This window comes from Puma concolor, chromosome E2 (assembly GCF_028749965.1).
Source record: "Puma concolor isolate L17-30 chromosome E2, mPumCon1.1.hap2, whole genome shotgun sequence".
In the NCBI taxonomy this organism is placed as follows: domain Eukaryota; kingdom Metazoa; phylum Chordata; class Mammalia; order Carnivora; family Felidae; genus Puma; species Puma concolor.
The window spans coordinates 58,725,679-58,745,613 of record NC_141681.1 but is presented as its reverse complement, the minus strand read 5'-3'; the positions used below and the strand labels follow the sequence as shown (position 1 = coordinate 58,745,613).

General features: G+C 48.4%; 1 protein-coding gene across 3 annotated transcripts in view; it reads left to right on the top strand.

Annotated features, from left to right (window-relative positions):
- The window catches only part of NLRP12 (NLR family pyrin domain containing 12), a 31,852-nt gene extending 21,490 nt beyond the window's left edge, over nucleotides 1-10,362 (top strand). The window contains exons 7-10 of one of the 3 annotated variants that reach the window (XM_086690626.1): nucleotides 807-977; nucleotides 6,049-6,216; nucleotides 7,869-8,039; nucleotides 8,484-10,362. In XM_086690626.1, coding sequence (XP_086546752.1) covers nucleotides 807-977; nucleotides 6,049-6,216; nucleotides 7,869-8,039; nucleotides 8,484-8,571 — 598 coding nt within the window. In that variant the 3' untranslated portion in view covers nucleotides 8,572-10,362. Of the gene's footprint in view, nucleotides 1-806; nucleotides 978-6,048; nucleotides 6,220-7,728; nucleotides 8,040-8,483 lie in introns of those variants that run through there. The other 2 variants (XM_086690625.1, XM_086690627.1) reach the window with 2 other exon arrangements.
- The last annotated feature ends 9,573 nt before the right edge of the window (nucleotides 10,363-19,935 follow it).

Genomic DNA, 19,935 nt, shown 5'->3' with positions numbered 1-19,935 from the left:
CACTTGGAGTGCTTCTGCCTTTTGGCTATTTTGAAAAATGCTGTAAACATTGAGCCACAAATATTATTTTGAGCGCTTACTTTCAATCTTTGGGCTATGTAATCAGAAGTGGAATGGATGGAGCATAGGGTTGTGTTTAATTTTTTGTGGAGCTGCCATATTGTTTCCCACACTCACTTCACCATTATTCCTTCCTACCAACAGTGCATAAAGTTAATTCCTTCACACCCTTGCCAACATTCGTGGTGTTCAGGGTCCTTTTGAAATTCGTAAAAAAACGTTATTATTATTTTTTACAATAGCTGTCCTAATGGATGTGATGTGGTACGTCCTGGTGGTTTTGATTCGCGTTTTCCTAATGATTAGCGATGCTGAGCATCTTTTCGTGTGATTTTGGACCGTTTGTTTATTTTCTGCAAAGAAATGTCTACTCACACTTTTGCCCGTTTTTAAACAATGAGTTGTTCCTTTGAAAATGCATTACTTTTGGGGCGCCTGGGTGGCTCAGTTGGCTAAGCGTCCGACTTCGGCTCAGGTCATGATCTCACGGTTCGTGGGTTCGAGCCCCACATCTGGCTCTGTGCTGACACGCTCAGTGTCTGGAGCCTGCTTCTGATTCTGTGTCTTTCTCTCTCTCTGCCCTTCCCTGCTCACTCTGTCTCTCTCGAAAATAAAATGAAATGAAACATTAAAAAAAATATGTTAAAAAAAGAAAATGCATTACTTTTAAGATTGGGGGTAGGGGAGATAAAATTAGCATTGTATAGAAAACACTCATAATACGTGTTGGATTGGATTTCCTACAGGTTGAAGATTTGCGACCTTACTGCTGCTGCCTGTGAGGACCTTACGTCCATCCTCAGTGTGAACTGCAGCCTGAGGGAGCTGGACCTAAGCCTGAATGACCTGGGGGACCCCGGGGTGCTGCTGCTGTGTGAGGGCCTCAGGCATCCCCAGTGTAGACTCCAGACCCTCCGGTGAGTCCTGTGTTCCTCACCATCATCTGAGTCTGCTCTTCTATCTGGGCTCACTGGGCTCACTGGGGTCACTCCCTCTTCTCCTAACCTCTAGCTACATCTGCCTCAAAGATTTTTCTGCCACAGGGCCTTTGCACAAATAGTTCTTTCTTCCTGGGATGCCCTCCTACTTTGCTATTCCTCCTGTTTCCTGGATAACATTTGTTTTATCTGTTAGGACTCCAAACAAACGCTTCATCCCCATGGATTCCTCCCTTAACCCCTAAATAAGGTCTGGGTTCTCAGTTTGGGGATTTAATTTGAGCTTACGCTCAATTAAATTTATTTTATTTATTTAAAAAAAATTTTTTTAAGTTCATTTATTTTGAGACTGACAGAGAGAGGCAGAGAGAGAATCTCAAGCAGGCTGTGTTGTCAGTACAGAGCCCTACGCAGGGCTTGATCTCATGAACCATGAGATCATGACCTGAGCCAAAATCAAGAGTCAGTGTTTAAATTTTAATTCTAGTAAAGTTAATATATTTTTATTTTTTTAAGGCTTTTATTTATTTTTGAGACAGAGACCAGGCGCTAGTTGGGGAGGGGCAGAGAGAGAGGGATACACAGAATCCAAAGCAGGTTCCAGGCTCCAAGCTGTCAGCACAGAACCTGACTCGGGGCTCAAACAGGTGAACCATGAGATCGTGACCTGAGCCAAAATCAGATGCCCATCCGACTGATCCATCCAGGTGCCCCTAGTTAATATATTTTTACAAGAAGGAATGGATGAATAAACCGAGGAACAAAAAGAAAATGCAGAAGGCTGTCAATTTCCAAAACAAAGTCATTTTTCTCTATAGTCCCAAAGGAGACTCTGTCTGTCCTACAAAAGTCTCATCTATTATCTGATGTCATTCACGCTAGAAGTTTTGTTTTGCTTTTTTTCTTTCAAGACATTGTGCACAGCCTGGCTTCTATTGCTTTTGTTACATTTGGACAAATGCCCCATTTCTTCATTCTTTTCTCTACTGCATCCGGTCCACACTATCACTATGGAACCACACACACCTCTGTGTGTGTTTTATTTTTTTTTTTTTTAATTTTTTTTTCAACGTTTATTTATTTTTGGGACAGAGAGAGACAGAGCATGAACGGGGGAGGGGCAGAGAGAGAGGGAGACACAGAATCGGAAACAGGCTCCAGGCTCTGAGCCATCAGCCCAGAGCCTGATGCGGGGCTCGAACTCACAGACCGCGAGATCGTGACCTGGCTGAAGTCGGACGCTTAACCGACTGTGCCACCCAGGCGCCCCTTTCTGTGTGTGTTTTAAATATATATATAATTTTTTTTAATTTTTAAATGTTTACTTTTGAGAGAGAATGCATGGGGTGGGGGAGGAGAGAGAAGGGGGACAGAGGATCCTAAGTGGGCTCTGTGCTGACAGGCCCATGTGGGGCTTGAACTCACAAACTTTGAGATCGTGACCTGAGCCAAAGTCAGATGTTTAACCAACTGAGCCACCCAGGCGCCCCCCACAGGCCTCTGTTTTAATTTTGTCTCCTTCCTTCGCTCCCCAAAGCTCGTCTGTAGGCACTCCTGTCTTTATGTAAATGATACAGCTCACCAACCTCTCCCCCTCCCCCACTCATCTTTATAACTGAGCATGTGCACTTGGTGCAGACATATCTAAGGCGTCCCTTTGAGCTCACCTGCGTTGTTATTTGCACGCACCGGATAGTATGGAGCCGTGCTCCCGTCCCCAGCTCTGCTGTGATGTTCATTCTTGTGTGTCCTTTCCTGAATGCCCCCCCCAGTCCCCACCCCCAACCCGGAGTCAAGTCACACACTCAGACTGAATTTGACATCTCCACCTGATCTGAATAGCTCTCTAGAAAGATGAGGTTTACTCTTCCGACCGCTATTTAGGAAAAGCTACTTTGCTGGTATCTTGATGGTTATTCAACTTTCTATCTTTAACACCCTAGTGGGTGTAAAATGTTCTTAAACGGCATTTCAGTGTTGAGTATCTCTTCGTGTGCTTATCGGCTTTTTTGGTTTCCCCGTTCTGTGAATTTCCTAATTGCATAATTTATTTGTGTCTTTGGTATGTGTTCTATATTTGCCTTGCTCTGCGAATGTTCCCCGCTTTAGATATTAATCTTCCGTTGAGTGCGTATCTTGGAAACGTCTGCTTGGTAGGTCCTCGGCCTGTCAAATTGTCTGTGGATGCTTGCCTCAGGCACAAATCTGTATGTTTTGAGGTCAGATCCGTGTGCATTTCTATGATTTATATCCTTATGAGGTGTCCAAGAATTCCTTTGCCTTGTGCCTGGCTGGCTCAGAAGAACGTACTTACAGTTCTGGATCTCGGGGTGAGTTCAAGCCCCACGGTGGGTGTGGAGACTACTAAAAAAATAAACTTAAAAGAAAAAAGAAGAAAGAAAAGAAAATCTTTTGCCAGTGCAATGTCAAGGGTGTTCTCAGTTTCTTCTTTGTGTTTACCTGTGTGGTTAGGTGGGGTTCAGTTTTTTTCTTTAATTTTTGCAAAGCCATTTAATAAAGTAAGGAAATCCTGTCCTTAGCATTTTCTTTTTCTTTTTATGTTTACTTATTTATTTTTGAGAGAGAGAGACTGAGCAGGGGAGGGGCCAGGGTGGGGGTGGGGTGGGAGACGGAATCCCAAGCAGGCCCTGCACTGTCAGCACAGAGCCTCATGTGGGGCTTGAACCCACAAACCATGAGATCATGACCTGAGCCTAAACCAAGAGTCGGACGCTTAAACGACTGAGCCACCCAGGCGCCCCTTTTGCGTTTTCTTCTTGCAAATTTTCAGCTATTCATACACATTTATTCTGCCATTACATTTTAGAATGCATAAAAAGGTTTGTTTTCTTTTAAGTTTATTTTTTACTCCTGTCTTTTCCCAATGTGGGGCTCGAACTCCCCACCCCGAGATCAAGAGTCGCATGCTCTTCTGACTGAGCCGGCCAGGTGTCCCTATAAAAAAATGTTTTAGAAGGCATTTCTCCACTTACCCCAATGTGGCTCTTCTTGGCTGAGGCTGGGTTCTTTCCCTTGTCCACACACAGCAGGTCAACCAGATGTTTATATGTCTGTAGCTCTACATGTCGCCTGAGGGAAACACGGACACCCTCAAAGGAAAGGAGGGTTCAGGTTTTTGCCCTATGGGAGCCATATCTAAGGACAGGCAGGAAGGTCTGAAAATCTGGAAAAAAAAAAAAAAACTATACAGTGAAATAGCACTTTTTAAAAATGTTGATTTACTTTTGAGAGAGAGAATGCATGCATGCTTGAGAGGGGAGGGGCACAGAGAGAGGGAGGGAGAGAGAGAGAGAGGGAGGGAGAGAGAGAGAGAGAGAGAGCGCAAGTGAGGGAGAGGCAGAGAGAGGAGACACAGAATCTGAAGCAGGTTCCGGGTTCTGAGCTGTCAGCACAGAGCCCAACGCAGAGCTGGAACTCACATATCGCGAGATCATGACCTGAGCTGAAGTTGGACCCTTAACTGACTGAGCCACGCAGGTGCCTCTGAAATAGCATTTTTGACTCTCTTAAGTCCCCCCAAATAGTCTTTCGATTGCAACAGTATGCATGGACAGTGGCTAAGTGAACCCCAGCTCCGTGACCTTGAGCAGTGCATGGCACCCCACGTGTCCTAACAACAGATGGTAATAGCTTTCTCCTTCCAGTGGCTATCATGAGAAACAGACGAAGTTATGCTTAAATTACTTGCCGTCGGCTGGGGCGCCTGGGTGGCGCAGTCGGTTAAGCGTCCGACTTCAGCCAGGGCACGATCCCTCCATCCGGGAGTTCGAGCCCCGCGTCGGGCTCTGGGCTGATGGCTCAGAGCCTGGAGCCTGTTAACGATTCTGTGTCTCCCTCTCTCTCTGCCCCTCCCCCGTTCATGCTCTGCCTCTCTCTGTCCCAAAAATTAAAAAAAAAAAAAAAAAACGTTGAAAAAAAATAAATTACTTGCTGTTGGGGTACCTGGCTGGCTCAGTCAGAAGAGCATGTGACTTTTGATCTCAGGGTCGTCAGTTTGAGCATCATGTTGGGTGTAAGAGAATGTATATTTTAATTTACTTAAACTAAATAAAATTAAAAAAAAAAGAAAGACCCTTATAAACCACTTACTGCTATGGGCTCATCTGTATAAAGAAAATTCCCATGTTGGGGCACCTGGGGGGCTCAGTCGGTTGAGCGTCCGACTTTGACTCAGGTCATGATGTCGTGTTTCGTGGGTTCGAGCCCTGCATGGGGCTCAGAGCCTGCTTCAGATTCTGTGTCTCCCTCTCTCTCTGCCCCTCCCTTGCTTGTGCTCTGTTTCTGTCTCTCTCTCAAAAAAATTAAAACATTAAAAAAAAATTAAAAATCAATTAAAAAAGAAAAAGAAAGAAACTGGGTAAGGATATAGCACCGCCCCCCCCCCCCCCATTCCAGGGTCTTTGCAGATAAAATCAGTTCAGATGAGTGCTGGAGCAGGGAGGGGCCCCTAATTAGGTGTCCTCATGTAGAAGGGAAATTTGGACACAGACACGGGGAGGAAGACGCGGTGTGAACATGGAGGCAGAGACGGGGTGGTGTTTGTGCAGGACAGATGTACCCCAAAGATGGCTGGTGAACACCAGAAGCCTGGGGAGAGGCTGGACCAGGTTCTCAGCTGCCAGGGGAGGGGGGGACGGGGCCAGGCTTCCCTCTAGAGCCGTGAGACAGTCAGTGTCTACCTTGTGAGCCTCTGGTGTGGGAACTTGTTACAGCAGCTGGAGGAACCTGATACACGAGCACTCATCAGATGGATACCGAACCGATACTGAATATCATCCTTCCTCTGGACCATCTCCCTGTGTTCCTTCCTTCCTCTTTCCCTCTTTCTTTGTTATTTCTCTCTGCCTCCCGTCTTCCCACCCACCTGCCCCTTGCTTCTCTCTTTTTCTGCCTCGGGTGGTGGTTGGTGGGGGGGAGGGGGGGGATGGTGTCTGGTCACCTCTCTGCACGGGCACCTGGACAGAAAGAAACCCTCCCCGGGGACGCCTTTGGGGTGACTCAGCTCACCTCTGTGCGTCCTGTCTTCCAGGTTGGGCATTTGCAGGCTGGGCTTGGCCGCCTGTGAGGGTCTCGGTGCTGTGCTCCAGGTCAACCCCCACCTACGGGAGCTGGATCTGAGTTTCAATGACCTGGGCGACAGGGGCATGTGGCCGCTGTGCGAGGGGCTGGGACACCCCACCTGCAGACTCCAGAAACTGTGGTGAGCTGAGCCCTGGGCGTCGGGACTGGTGGCCTGGCGGGGGCGGTCTCCGGCTGGGGGCGCATCTCTGCCCTGTGCTTCTATCGGAGGGACATCCCTCCCCCGCTCTGGAAGAGGGCCAGTGGGAGCCCCGAGGTGGAGAGAAAACCCGCAGAGAGCTCAGGCGGTAATTTATTCTTGCCTGTAAACATTTTCTGTAAACTTTCCTCTTCTCCGCTGACATTTACTTGGGCAGATTCTTGGCTTCTCAGTGACCTTTATATAATAAAAAGTCAATCTGTTCCAGTGTGAATTTCAGTCAAATGTGAATTATCACTCCTCCTCCTTCTTTGTCCCCAAAACTCGCCTGGCTCCCACCCCGAGGGACTGTTTCTATTGTCATTTCTGAGGCTCTGGCTTATGTGCTGGTCTGGGTAGGTGGGCATCAGGATGCGGGCGGGGGGATGGGGCTCAGGGACAGCACTTTCCCCACCCCCCATCTGGCAGGCACCTCTCCCGGGGATCATATGCGCATTCTTACAGGGACCCTCCACCCCCACCCCGGGGTAGGCGCCTGCCCGTGGCGACCGACCTCCTTGCACACCCCGTCTACAGGTTGCACCCTCATCTTCCTCTCCTGACCCCCCTGCACCTGTGACGTGGGTGGTTCTTCATCAGCAAGCTGGTTTTTCTCTCTTCCTCTGCGAGTCCCGAGCTGTTGTCTTGTACCTCGTTTTGGGAGCTGGCATCTCTCGCCTCACAGCCTCAGCCAAACTAAGATTAAAATATTTCCACTTAACATCCCTGCTGTGATACTACTTCTTTCAAAAGTTGCTGTGAGGAACAAATGAAGTAAACGCAAAGCCCTTAGCAAGGTGCTCGGCACACCGTTCGTTGTTCCTCAGTAGGTGCTACCCATTCTTTGCTACCGGAAAGGCAGAGAATGCAGGAAAGAAGCACAGTGGGAGGCAGATTGGAAATTAGAGAGAATCAGATGGCATATTGTTTGGGCAGGTGGCAGCCCAATTCATACTGGCTCCTAAAAGAGAGAGAGAGAGATTGACTTATGTAACTGAAAATTGGCTTCAGGTATGGCTTGATCTAGGCATTTGGATTCTTGATCTCCATTATCTTCCCCCCCCTCATTGCTGTATTGGCTCCTTTATCAAATAAGCTTTGCCTTGATCCTGCTTGTTGACAAAACACAACTTCTTACCAGGTCTAAGTTCTGAAAGAAAAAACTAGGGAAATCAAGTATGGGTCTGATGCACTGGTTTTGGGTGGGCCCTGTGTCCAACTGAAACCATTCATGGTGACTTGGAGACATGGGAACCAATCGACTTAGGCCTGGATCCTGAGCTCAAGGACAGTGTTAACCCAAGATGGACTGAGACCTGGGTTTCAATGACAGACGGGGATCGAATTACCATAAAGGGGAATGGATAGGACTGCGAAATCAGTGGGTAACCTATGGAGATGAAGTTGTGAATTGAGAAGCATCCTTAAATGCTTCCCTTAAATGTTTTCCAGCACATTGGCCTTAACCTGGACTGGCTGGGCACCACTCTGCTTTCTCTGAAACCGGTCTCCTAAAACCATCACCCTGAATCCCCTTGAAGACACTGCCCCAAAGTAGCTCTTTATACTGCTTCAACCACTGTCTTCCACAGGCTGGATAGCTGTGGCCTCACAGCCAAAGCTTGTGAGCATCTTGCTTCCGCCCTGGGCGTCAGCCAGACCCTGACGGAGCTTTATCTGACCAACAACGCCCTGGGGGATACGGGGGTCAGGCTGCTGTGCAAAGGGCTGAGTCATCCTGGCTGCAAACTTCGAGTGCTCTGGTGAGAGACGGGTTTCTGGTTCTGAAGGAGGCGGGGCCTGGGGCTTGGAGTTGGGAGTGAGGGTCAACAATCGAGATGCCTATCGGAGATGGGCAAGTAGGCCAAAAGATTCGGAAACGTCTCCTTCATGCACTAATGTATGCAAGCAGTGTGGGATGGGGAGGCCTTCCGGCCTCTTCGCTCCTCAATATCCCTGTCTATAAAAGGGGGGAAACCTGGCTGCTTCTTCTTAAAGATGGCCACAAATTAAACCAGTGAAGAGGTTAGAGACTTCGGATAGTGTGGTAGCTCAGAGTCCAGCCTACCTCCCCATGGGACTCGGTTTCCAACCAAGTACCGGATGATGGGATTATGTTAACAAGGCAGGATGTGTGAGAGATTTGAGGTTACCTTGGAATGCAGCAGCCTGGGCCTGGGATGACCTTTCCCGCTGTGTGTCCTCAGGTTATTTGGGATGGACCTGAACAAAATGACGCACAGAAGGCTGGATGTGCTTCGGGGAACAAGACCTCACCTGGACATTGGCTGCTGAATGGCTCTAGCTCTCCTCTTGAAGGCAGGGCAGAGGAAGAGCATCCCAGGACCCCGCTGGTCAACGGTGATGAGCAGGGTCTCCTGTGCACTCCCATGCAGGATGGATCCTTTCTGCTTGGGGACTGGGTCAAGGCTCATCGTGGAGCCTGGAGCTTGGAGCTTTAGTTTGGGGGATGCTACGGTCATGGACAGGACCTGAGGATTCTTGAGGGGCTCTAAGCCGATGGCAATTTTTGCACCCCTCCCTGGGACACTTGGCAATGTCAGGATTCCCCAAATGCTGGCGATCCATCCTGTAACACAGGACAGCCCCCTACAGCCAGGCCTGCAGCCGAAATGGCACTTGTGGCAAAGTTGAGGATTAGCGGTGCCGTGAGGGTGCTAGACAGTCTCGAAGGGCGGGCCGGGTGCCAGAGAATACTGGTCAGGCCAGCAGCCCCACCACCCACTCCCTTGCAGTCCTGCTTTGCACTCGGTCCTGCCGGATGGCTGGATACCTCACCGGGATTAGCCCACTGTAGGCTGGCCTGTGACCTGTCCCATGCTGCGGAGTACACGGGCGAAACCAGACTCCCTGTTGGGGCCTGGAGATAGGGAGACTCAGTCCAAGCCAGTTGATTGATCCCAGGAACGCCCAAGGACACCATGAGTGTGCTGAAATGAAGCCATTAGCCTAAGACTGTAATTTAGTAGGAAGCACCTGGAGCTTATGGAGTTAACAGTGACCCTGGAGCCCATGAAAGCCTGGAAAAGGAAGCTAACTCAGACTCGCAGACATTCCTGTGGACATCAGGGTCTCATTGACTCGACTCTTGAAACCAAGGCCTTTCCTTCCTGAGCGCCCTTGACTCGTCTGTCCTCCAGCCCCTTACAACTCCACAAACCATGCCCCAGACCCTTTGCTGAAGCTGAACAAGGAGAAACTTGGCCCACTCGCCACCCAGGCCCTTAGGTGGCCTCCAGGAAGATCTATGCACATGTCTGGGGGTGTAGGAAATATGTTAACATGCCTTAGAAGAGGACCAGTGGGAGGGGATCCTGGTCTGACAAGGTCTAGAATGCTGGGGCAAGACTGCTCCTTTGGTGTGAGCCAATTTCAGGCACAGCCCTCTAGGAGGCAAGTGTTGAAATGGAAGCCGCCCTGACATCCTCCAGATCTTAGGAGCAACCAAACTAGTGTTCGTTTGGTACCCTTAACCCACTGAAGAACCCGCAATTAGGCGTTTATCTTTAAGACACACCCCCTTTCCTTGTGATTCTTTCCCAATGTGCAATCAATCTTGGCTTTGCCTGTAGCCAATCTGAATGGAGGACACTTCACCCATGTCCCTATACTATGGTGGGGAAGTCCAGGACTTTTCAGGGCTCAATTGGTTTCAAATGTTCTACAAAACCTGTTTTAAGGTCAAAGATTTCCTTTACTGAAGGTGTAAGGGCGGGGGGAGCAGAGATGATCCAGCCCTTCCCTCCCACATTGCTGAAAAACCAAGGGCCCATTTTTAAACAAAGCCACAAACCCACACAAAATCATGGTTATTTTATTGAAGTGTTTCACCGTTTGGAGATGTTAAGGCTAAAATAGGACCGGAGTGCCTGGGTGGCTGAGTCGGTTAAGCATGTGGACTCGGTTCCAGCTCAGGTCCTAATCCTCACGTTGCCCCCTCGCATCGGGCTGAGCTGCCACAGCAGACCATGCTTGGGATTCTCTGCCCCTCCTCTGCTCGTTCTCCAAGAACCTGAACTAGGACTCAATGTAGAATAAAGGGGGTTAAGGCATTCAGAGGGAAAACCCGGTCCTTGGCTTCTTACTACCCGTGGGCTGAAGGTTGTACACAACACTCCCTTAGAACAAATGGCTGTGGGAGCCAGCCTGCTGGAGGGATGGGTGGGCTGGAAGCCGCAGCTCGGGTCCAGGACAGCAGGCTGGGAAGTTAAGCTTTCCAAGCTCTAGGACGTTGAGGATTTCCTCAGACAAGGACACACAAAAATGGGAGCACTTTCCAGACAGAGAACGGGCAGTGCCCCCATTTTGTGTACCCCAGTCTGAGCACTGCTAAGGATTTGCCTCCTAGCTGGAGGCACCACCGGGACATCTAGGTACAGAAAAAAGCCTCAGGTTATGAACGCATTAGGGGCGCACTGAATGGCCAGGCCGTAGGTGTTGACCTCGCAAAACCAAAGGGTAGATCTCCAGCCCATTCCCTGTGCCCCCAAACCCCACTTGCCTTGGAGAGCTCAGCAGTTGATACATAAGCTGTGACAGTCTGACGAGAGCAAGATGGACTCCGCTGATGGTGCCCACCAGTGACACCCAAATATAGTAGCACTTTTCACTGATTTGTCTGAAGAGTGCTTCCACATTTGAGTACCACGGGAGAGCAGAGCATTGCCCAGAGGGAGCCCGGACTGGGCTCAGAAGAACCCGACAGGTTTTTTAAGGACCCATCCCACGGTTCTGAGCGGATCTTCCCAATCGGTGACACTCAAAAAATGGCGGCACTTTCCTACTTAGAACAGAAAGTGCCCCCACAGTTTGAGTACCACAGACTGTGCTTAAGGAACACCAACCATCCCACCTGCCAGGCAAAACTCGCTTGCAGGGTTGGATTAAACCCACTTTGACCCTAGAGGTCTGGGAAGCGGTACACCCAAGTGAAGATTTATTACAAGTCAAAGTACGCGCAAACCGCCCGATTAGCACAGAAATAGCTCAGCTAAGGAGAACACTGTGCCCATGTATGTATCCGTCACCCCAGGCCCAAAGAATTTAACCACGGTGCTGGGTAACTTAGGAACTAACTTGAGGGCGGTTGTAGTTAGGCCTTCACGTGGATGATTGGAACAGCCTTACTACCCTGAAGGCCACTCCTGCCCTAAACACCCTTGAAAAATGAACCCCAGTCACACCACGGGGCACCTGTAGGCAAGAACCCTAGAAAGATGGCGAACACACCACATGGGGAGTCGTTGAGAAAACTTGGGAGCTGGGGAGCTGGGGAAAGAGGGACCAAGGGGCAGGGGAAAAGCCGTCAGTGCATGATCAGAATGCAGGAAGTAAGGGAAACATCTCCAAGACGGGAGATGGGGGAAGGAAGGAAAGAGGAGACAGCTGATACTCACAAAGAAGAAAGCAGGAAGGCCGCGACCAGTCTCAGGCAGGGAGGTCTGGGCTGCTGGGCTCTTATATAAACCAAAAGCTCACTCCCTTCTCTCCTTCTCCGCCCAGACCCACCCTAGCCCCTCTGATTGGAGCTGGTCTGGGTCAGACACACCCTCACCTGTTCTTAAACTACTTTTTTGTTTGGTCCGTCACCAGGACTAGGGAAATGCCAAATCCTCAAAGGAAAGTAATTTCACCTCCTGGGAATTCCTGGGAATCAGTCATTTCTTCAGCAAATATTTAAGCATAATATGTATTATGTTTATTGAACTTCTGGGACGTACCAGGCCATTTTGCTAGCTCCAAGGGTAAAAGGGATACATAAAGAAGACCCTGGGTTTTTAATCGCCTAGAACAGTGGTTTCCAATCAGGGGTGTTTTTTTTTTTTTTTTTTTTTTTTTCTCCCCAGGGGATAATTGGTGAGGTCTGGAGACATTTCTGGGGTCGGGAGGGGTTGGGCAGGGTGTTCTCAGCATTTAGTGCTTGGGGGCCAGGTGAGTGTCCTCTCCAGGAAGAATGGTCCCTGGCCCAAAACCTAACACCTATAGCAATAGAGTGATCAATCAGCAGGAAAAAAAAAAAAACCCTTCCTCCCCAAAACGAGCAAACAGAATTGCTGTTCCTATTACATCATCTCAATATTGCTGCACATTCCTATAAACGTGGATGTTGGGAGCTTCCATGATTTTTAAATTCAATACAAAGTTTTTAAAAAGTATTTTAAGGACGCCTGGGGGCTCAGTCGGTGGAGCCTTGATCTCGGGTTGTGAGTTCGAGCCCCCACGTTCGGTATGAAGATTGCTTACAAATAAAAAAAATTTTTAATTAAAAAGCTCTGTTTTAACCACAAATGATAGAGCACGACTTCTCAACATGTTTTGATACCTTTTAAAAGTGTGCACCGTTTTGACTTAATTCATGCATCTGCCTGAGCTCTTGAGGCCTTCTTGGAATTCTCCCCTTGGCAAATCTTGGAGGTGTGCCTGAGGCCCCTGGGGTTTGCAAAGAGAGATTGGGGGCATTAAAATACATAAATCAAATAGTGGAAAAATCGATAAAATGTGCTTTAATGGCTGAAGGGCAATACAGAGTATGCGTTTATCATAATTTCATTCGTGAACCCCCTACTGTTAGACGTTTTCCATTTTTCAAATTTTGGGATTTTTTTTTTTTTTTTTTTTTTTAAGTAGCCTCCATGCCCAATGCGGGGCTTGAACTCACAACCCCCAGATCAAAAGTCGCACACTCTACCGACTGAGCCAGCCAGGCGCCCCCAAAACTTAGGATAATTTCTTAAATGACCCTAGACATTCGTGACAGCAGCTGTAACAAGAGCCCAGCCATTTCTAAAATCTTCTGCGAATCGCTGTTAACCCCTCAAGAGCTGTGGGCACTTAACAGGCAAGGCCAATAAAGGTGCAGCGACGGGCGCAGGAACACAGGGTCAGAAAGAAGGAAAAGTGCAACGGGGCCCGAGTTTAGAAGTCCGGGCTCCAAAGTCTTGCTTTGGTCCTTGTCCGCTTGCTGGAGGGCAGTGCATGGGACCAGGCACGTGCTCCAGATCAGATCTAAACCGGGATCCCCTCCTCTGCCGCCACACCTGGGCGCCTGGACCTTCAGGTGTCTCCCCAAATTCACCCAGCTCCTCCCCATCGCCTCCCCTTGGCAATTTTCTGGGCTTTCTCCTCCCGCCCTGGACCCCCCCCCCCCCCCCGCCCCATGCAGCCCATTCATCCTTGACCCCATACTAAAACCCTCTTCTCTAGGGGGCTCCCCCAGTGCTGTCATCCCTTTACTACACGCTCCAAGTGCCTACATTTCTTTTTTTTTTTAAATTTTTTTTTTCAATGTTTATTTATTTTTGGGACAGAGAGAGACAGAGCATGAACGGGGGAAGGGCAGAGAGAGAGGGAGACACAGAATCGGAAACAGGCTCCAGGCTCTGAGCCATCAGCACAGAGCCCGACGCGGGGCTCGAACTCACGCGAGATACGCGAGATCACGCGAGATCGTGACCTGGCTGAAGTCGGACGCTTAACCGACTGCGCCACCCAGGCGCCCCACCAAGTGCCTACATTTCTGATGATGTCTCTGATAACAGGCTTACCCCTTCTCAGGTATTTGTCACAGTTTTTTATTTGCCTCTGGTGCTTAGGTCCTGGGGAACAGCGGCTATTCTGTCTTATTCACCTGTGCCCCCCCCCCCCCCAGCCCAACCTCCACAATCCCAAAATCAGTCCTGGATTTGTCACAAAGATCCAGTGAGCACTCCCCCTCCCCCCACCCAGGGTGATAAACGTTGTTAATGCAACTGAATTTAAGGAACATTAAACAACGACTACATTGCAAAGATGATTTTCAGTCAACTGATACTAAAAGGCCCATTTTTGATAGTTTTCCCAGTGATTTGGTGACACTTGTGGTGAGACAGTGCCGGACAAGGAGCTCCTGATACCTCCCTCCGATTTGCAAATTCCACGCTGGGTCTAACCTTGGCTGTTTTCACCACTTAACGTGCCTGCTTAAAGTCTTATCAAGTTTACATCATTGTTAGCTATTTTCTCCCCCAATGTATTGCTTTCTTATTTTTCCGTCCAGCTTTATTGACTTAAAATCTCAAATTAATATTTTAAAGGGTGTTTTTTTTATGTGTGTGTGGGTTTTTTTTTTTTTTTTTTTTTTTTTGGATTCCTGATGGAAAGAAATTCCAAAGATTTCAGACAGGAGATCTGATAGCCCGAGGTGGTTGGGGGAGGTGGGGAATCGGTGGAAGGGATTTTTGCCTAATCAGGAACTCTTCCGGCAGAATCCCAAGACCTTCATTTGCAAATCACTAACCTTGTTCTCATTACAATGGTGCCCTGGCCGCTCTACACTCCCCACCCAGTCCTTGGCATAATTGGGCTGGTTTCCATACCAATGAGAAAAGATTCTTTTGTGAAGATCCCAACAGTTTTGGAAATCCTTTTACGTAGTAATTGTTTCCTCTAATCCCATATTCTATCAGTCCACGGTTACCTGCAGCCTGGGGGCGGAGAAGGTTGATAATCCTCTTTATGACATTAAAAGAATCCAGACAATTTATCTAAATTTGCTGCTTTGGGGCTGGGTTTGGGAGAAAACCTTGTGGGGAAGGATTCTTACCTGACTAGCTGAGATGCTTCTCAAGGGCACACTAAGGGCGTCTCTGGTGTCTATTCTGTTCACCCGAGCGCCTGCTACTTCCGAGGCTCCGCACTCATCACTTAATATGTGCCGAGACTTTAAGGTGGGCTGGCGATAAAATGGTAAGTAAGAAACACAAAAAAGAAAGGCCTGAGCCGCCCGGAGTTTACATCTTCGCTGAGAAGAGTGTTGGCAGAAAAGCATCGTAAACCAGCTAAGCCCGCAGTTATGTTGGGGTGTCACACGCTATGGAAAAGAAATCCAGAGGTCTGCAACGATGCATTCACAAACACATAAGGGTCTGTGTGTCTGGACTTTTCTAAATGGCTTGACCTCCCTGGCTTCACGCAAGGCTGTGGATCGAAACGTGCCTCCTTCTGGAAGCTTCTGCGGGTCGGCTTTTCTAGAACCACATTTCCTGACTCTCCACCCTGCGTCTATAATACGTATCATTATCATCCTGGCATCATAAACCCAATTGTTCCTTTGTTGTCTGTCTGCACAACTGGGACGCAGGCCTGTTGAGGGTGTAATGTTCTGTTTTGCTCGGGGCTGTATTCCCCAGTGCCTAGATGCTCAAAAATACTTCCTGAATAAATGAATCTGTCAACTGAAAAAGAAAAAAAAAAAAAAAAAAATCAGGTCCGGGAAAACACTTTAGAAACCCAAGGTATCCTGGTGAACGTGTTATCTGTGTTAGGATAATTTTGTATTCGGAAAATACAAAAGCAAACTCTCCTTTTAGGAACACCAACCGAGCACCTGTAGCAGAGGTCTTTGGGAGATAGATATTGATCAGGGTTTAGGGTGTAGCTGGCACTGAGCCAAACAGCATCAGTTTGGAATATTTATTTTTTAATTTAAACCCAAGTTAGCATATACTGCAACAACGATTTCAGGAATAGATTCCTTAGTGCCCCTTACCCATTAAGCCCATCACCCCTCCCACAACCCCTCCGGTGACCCTCAATTTGTTCTCCATATTTAAGAGTCTCTTCTGTTTTGTCCCCCTCCCTGTTTTTATTTTATTTTTTTGCTTCCCCTCTCTTATGTTCATCTGTTTTGTCTCTTAAAGTCCTCATAGGATATTTGTCTTTCTCTAATTTTGATTAGCATGGAATATTTTCTGAGCCATCTTTTTTTGTTAGTTTTTTAAGTAGGCTCTGTGCCCAACAACGTGGGGCGGTGCGGGGGGTGGGGGTGGTCTTGAACTCATGACACCAAGATCGAGAGTCACATACTCCACCGACTGAGCCAGCCAGGTGCCCCTCTGAGGCATCTTTGTGAGTTCTGTGCTGGTTTTCACCTGGATATGTTGTATTTCCTTCAGGAAATCCAGGAAGGAGGGTGGGTTTCTGTCTCCCCCAGATGTGCTTAAGTGCACTCAGCACGTGTAGAGTTAAGCCTGCGTGATGTGCACCTCGCGACCCCAATGTCGCTATCAAAGACTAAAAGACACCCGAGGTGAAGAAGGGACAGAATCCCCCCAACTTAGTAAGTCTGTTGCGTTCCCAGTTGGGTGCAGGTATGCCCACAAAGAGTTTACTCGGTAGGAAATCAGGGTTTCTGGTGTTAGACTGGGAAATGGCGGGTGGCGGGGAGGGGATGGTTCCTGGCCGTGCTGCCCTCTGGATTGAATGAGTTGGGTAAAGTGAATCCCCTTTGGTCATTGGCCAAAAGTCTTCAGTTTGGGGTCCATCCTCCAAGGTCACTCAAGGTCCCTGACCTCTCAGATTGATCAGAGGAAGCTGGTAACAACACTCTGCATGTGTTTTGGGGTCTCCTAGGCAGTGCCTGCCGCAGGGCCCCTCGGTTCCCTCACTGGGCTGCAGCATCCCCTATCCTTCAGACGCCCCCCCCTGAAATATCCCTTTGTTAGATCCTAGCCTGCCACCCCCACCCCATCGCCTCACACTGCTTTATTTCTCCTAAATTCCCTCCGGACGGTCCGACACACTGGGTTTCTGGTTTTATCTGCCCGTGTTGGGCTTTACCAGTGTCCTAAAAGCACAGATGGATGGTTCCCTTTGGTTCCCAGGAAAAGGCTTCCTGTAAACAACCACCCTTCTCCATATGCCCAGGGGACTCCCCTGTCCTATGACAAGGCCAGACCCAGACCCCCGACCCCCCGTAATCGTGGCCTCCACAATTTTAGCTGAAAGACGACCCCGGAACTGAAGACAACAATGTTTCCTGCTCAGTTGGCCGAGGCCTCCAGCAAGGATGACAAAAGCCATCCCCATAGGTGGTCACTCTGTCTTGTCCATTTCTCCCTAAAATCTTCCACGGCAAAGCCACTCTGCCCACATGCTCCATCAATGCTTAGACCTGGGGTGTGCTCCCAGTCGACTAAAACCAGTTTCCTTATGTTTGGCTTTTGTCTTTGACCATTCCTTGGTTGCCTTTCTTTCCAACCAACAACCAACACTGGCTCTTCCGTTTGCCCTGCGTCCTCAGCACCTAGAAAATAGTAGTAGCTCCAAATATTCATGAATTTGGTGACTGACCAAATGAATGAAGGAGGTTGGGCTAGAAGCTTCTAAGAATATGGGGTTTGGGTGGGTCTTAAATCCTGTCTCTGCTAGAGATATTGTGAATGAGGGGTAAGGGGAGACAGGCCAGATCAGGCAGGCCTTGGAGGTCTTGTGAAGTAATTAAAAAAATTTTTTTAACGTTTATTCATTTTTGAGAGACAGAGAGAGACAGAGTGTGAGCAGGGGAGGGGCAGAGAGAGAGAGGGAGACACAGAATCCAAAGCAGGCTCCAGGCTCTGAGCTGTCAGCACAGAGCCCGACGCGGGGCTCGAACTCACAGACTGTGAGATCAAGAATGCGACTCTTGATCTCAGGGTTGTGAGTTTGAGCCCCACGTTGGGCGTGGAGGTTACTTGTGCATGCACACACACAACACCCTACCTTTGAGAAGTGCCCATACACTGCAATTTCTGTAACTGTGTTTGTGACCCTTGTTTCTGAGTGTAAAACTGGAGACTTCTGGCCCCGGGTTGTTATTACAAAACTGTTGGTTCAGGGGCGCCTGGGTGGCTCAGTCGGTTGAGTGTCCGACTTCGGCTCAGGTCATGATGTCGAGGTCCGTGAGTTCGAGCCCCACGTCGGGCTGTGTGCTGACAGCTCAGAGCCTGGAGCCTGTTTCGGATTCTGTGTCTCCCTCTCTCTCTGACCCTCCCCCGTACATGCTCTGTCTCTCTCTGTCTCAAAAATAAATAAATGTTAAAAAAAAAATTAAAAAAAAAATAAAAAACTGTTGGTTCAGAGTTGATCAGACAACCCACATATGTTCCACCTTAAGTAAAGATTAAAATCCAATTCCGTTTGGAATGGAGATGAATAGACTTTCTCTCCCATACAGATTATGCATCTAGGATACGAGAGAGTTCCGTATTTCATTCTTATTTTTCATGTTCGTGATGCCAGTTCTCAAAAATTTTGTTCACGTAGATACACGAGAACAGAAGAATATTGGCACAGTGAAATGTTCCTCAATATTTTTAATTCTTTCTAAATGATGTGATTTAGTATACCACATTTAAAATAATAAAAAACCCATAATCCTTACTCAAGCTGTCAACTTGAGTTGTTTTAAAATCCCTTTGAAGTTATGTACCAAAAATGACACAATATATCATCAAAAATTATTATTCTTTGGGCGCCCGGTGGCTCAGTCGGTTAAGGGTCTGACTTCGACTCAGGTCATGATCTCACAGTCCGTGAGTTCGAGCCCCGCGTCAGGCTCTGGGCTGATGGCTCAGAGCCTGGAGCCTGTTTCCGACTCTCTGTCTCCCTCTCTCTCTGACCCTCCCCCATTCATGCTCTGTCTCTCCCTGTCCCAAAAATAAATAAAAGTTGAAAAAAAAATTTTTTTGGGGGGCGCCTGGGTGGCGCAGTCGGTTAAGCGTCCGACTTCAGCCAGGTCACGATCTCGCGGTCCGTGAGTTCGAGCCCCGCGTCGGGCTCTACGCTGATGGCTCAGAGCCTGGAGCCTGTTTCCGATTCTGTGTCTCCCTCTCTCTCTGCCCCTCCCCCGTTCATGCTCTGTCTCTCTCTGTCCCAAAAATAAACGTTGAAAAAAAAAAATTAAAAAAAAAAAAAAGACACAATATATCTTCAAAAATTATTATTCTTTGGGCGCCCGGTGGCTCAGTCGGTTAAGGGTCTGACTTCGACTCAGGTCATGATCTCACGGTTCGTGGGTTCGAGTCCCGTGTCGGCTCTGTGCTGACAGCCCTGAGCCTGGAGCCTGCTTCGGATTCTGTGTCTCCCTCTCTCTCTGCCCTTCCCCCGCTCATACTCTGTCTCTCTCTGTCTCTCAATAATAAATAAACGTTAATTTTTTTTTAATTTTTTTTTTAAATTTTTTTTTCAACGTTTTTTATTTATTTTTGGGACAGAGAGAGACAGAGCATGAACGGGGGAGGGGCAGAGAGAGAGGGAGACACAGAATCGGAAACAGGCTCCAGGCTCCGAGCCATCAGCCCAGAGCCCGACGCGGGGCTCAAACTCACAGACCGCGAGATCGTGACCTGGCTGAAGTCGGACGCTTAACCGACTGCGCCACCCAGGCGCCCCAATTTTTTTTTTTTAAAGGAAAGAATAGGAAAAACACACTTTCTCCACTGATTCCCTTCAGTCTCCCAGTGTCTGCCAATCCCTAGACATGGGCTGGTTCAGACCCGAGGGTACTCCAAGGGCCCAATTCACACAGGATTTCAAAGACTTAGTAAAAACACACAGAAACAAGTATACACGGTCTCAATCAGTTCAGTTTGTCATATTGATCTCGATTAGAACAGAAAAAGATCCTGTTTTGGACTTACTGGGCTATAGAAAGTATATTCGTAAAATCGACCTACGATGTTTCTTTTGTTTTAAAATTTTTTTTAAACATTTTTTATTTATTTTTGAGACAGGGAGAGACAGAGCATGAACGGGGGAGGGGCAGAGAGAGAGGGAAACACAGACTGAAACAGGCTCCAGGCTCTGAGCTGTCAGCACAGAGCCCGACGTGGGGCTCGAACT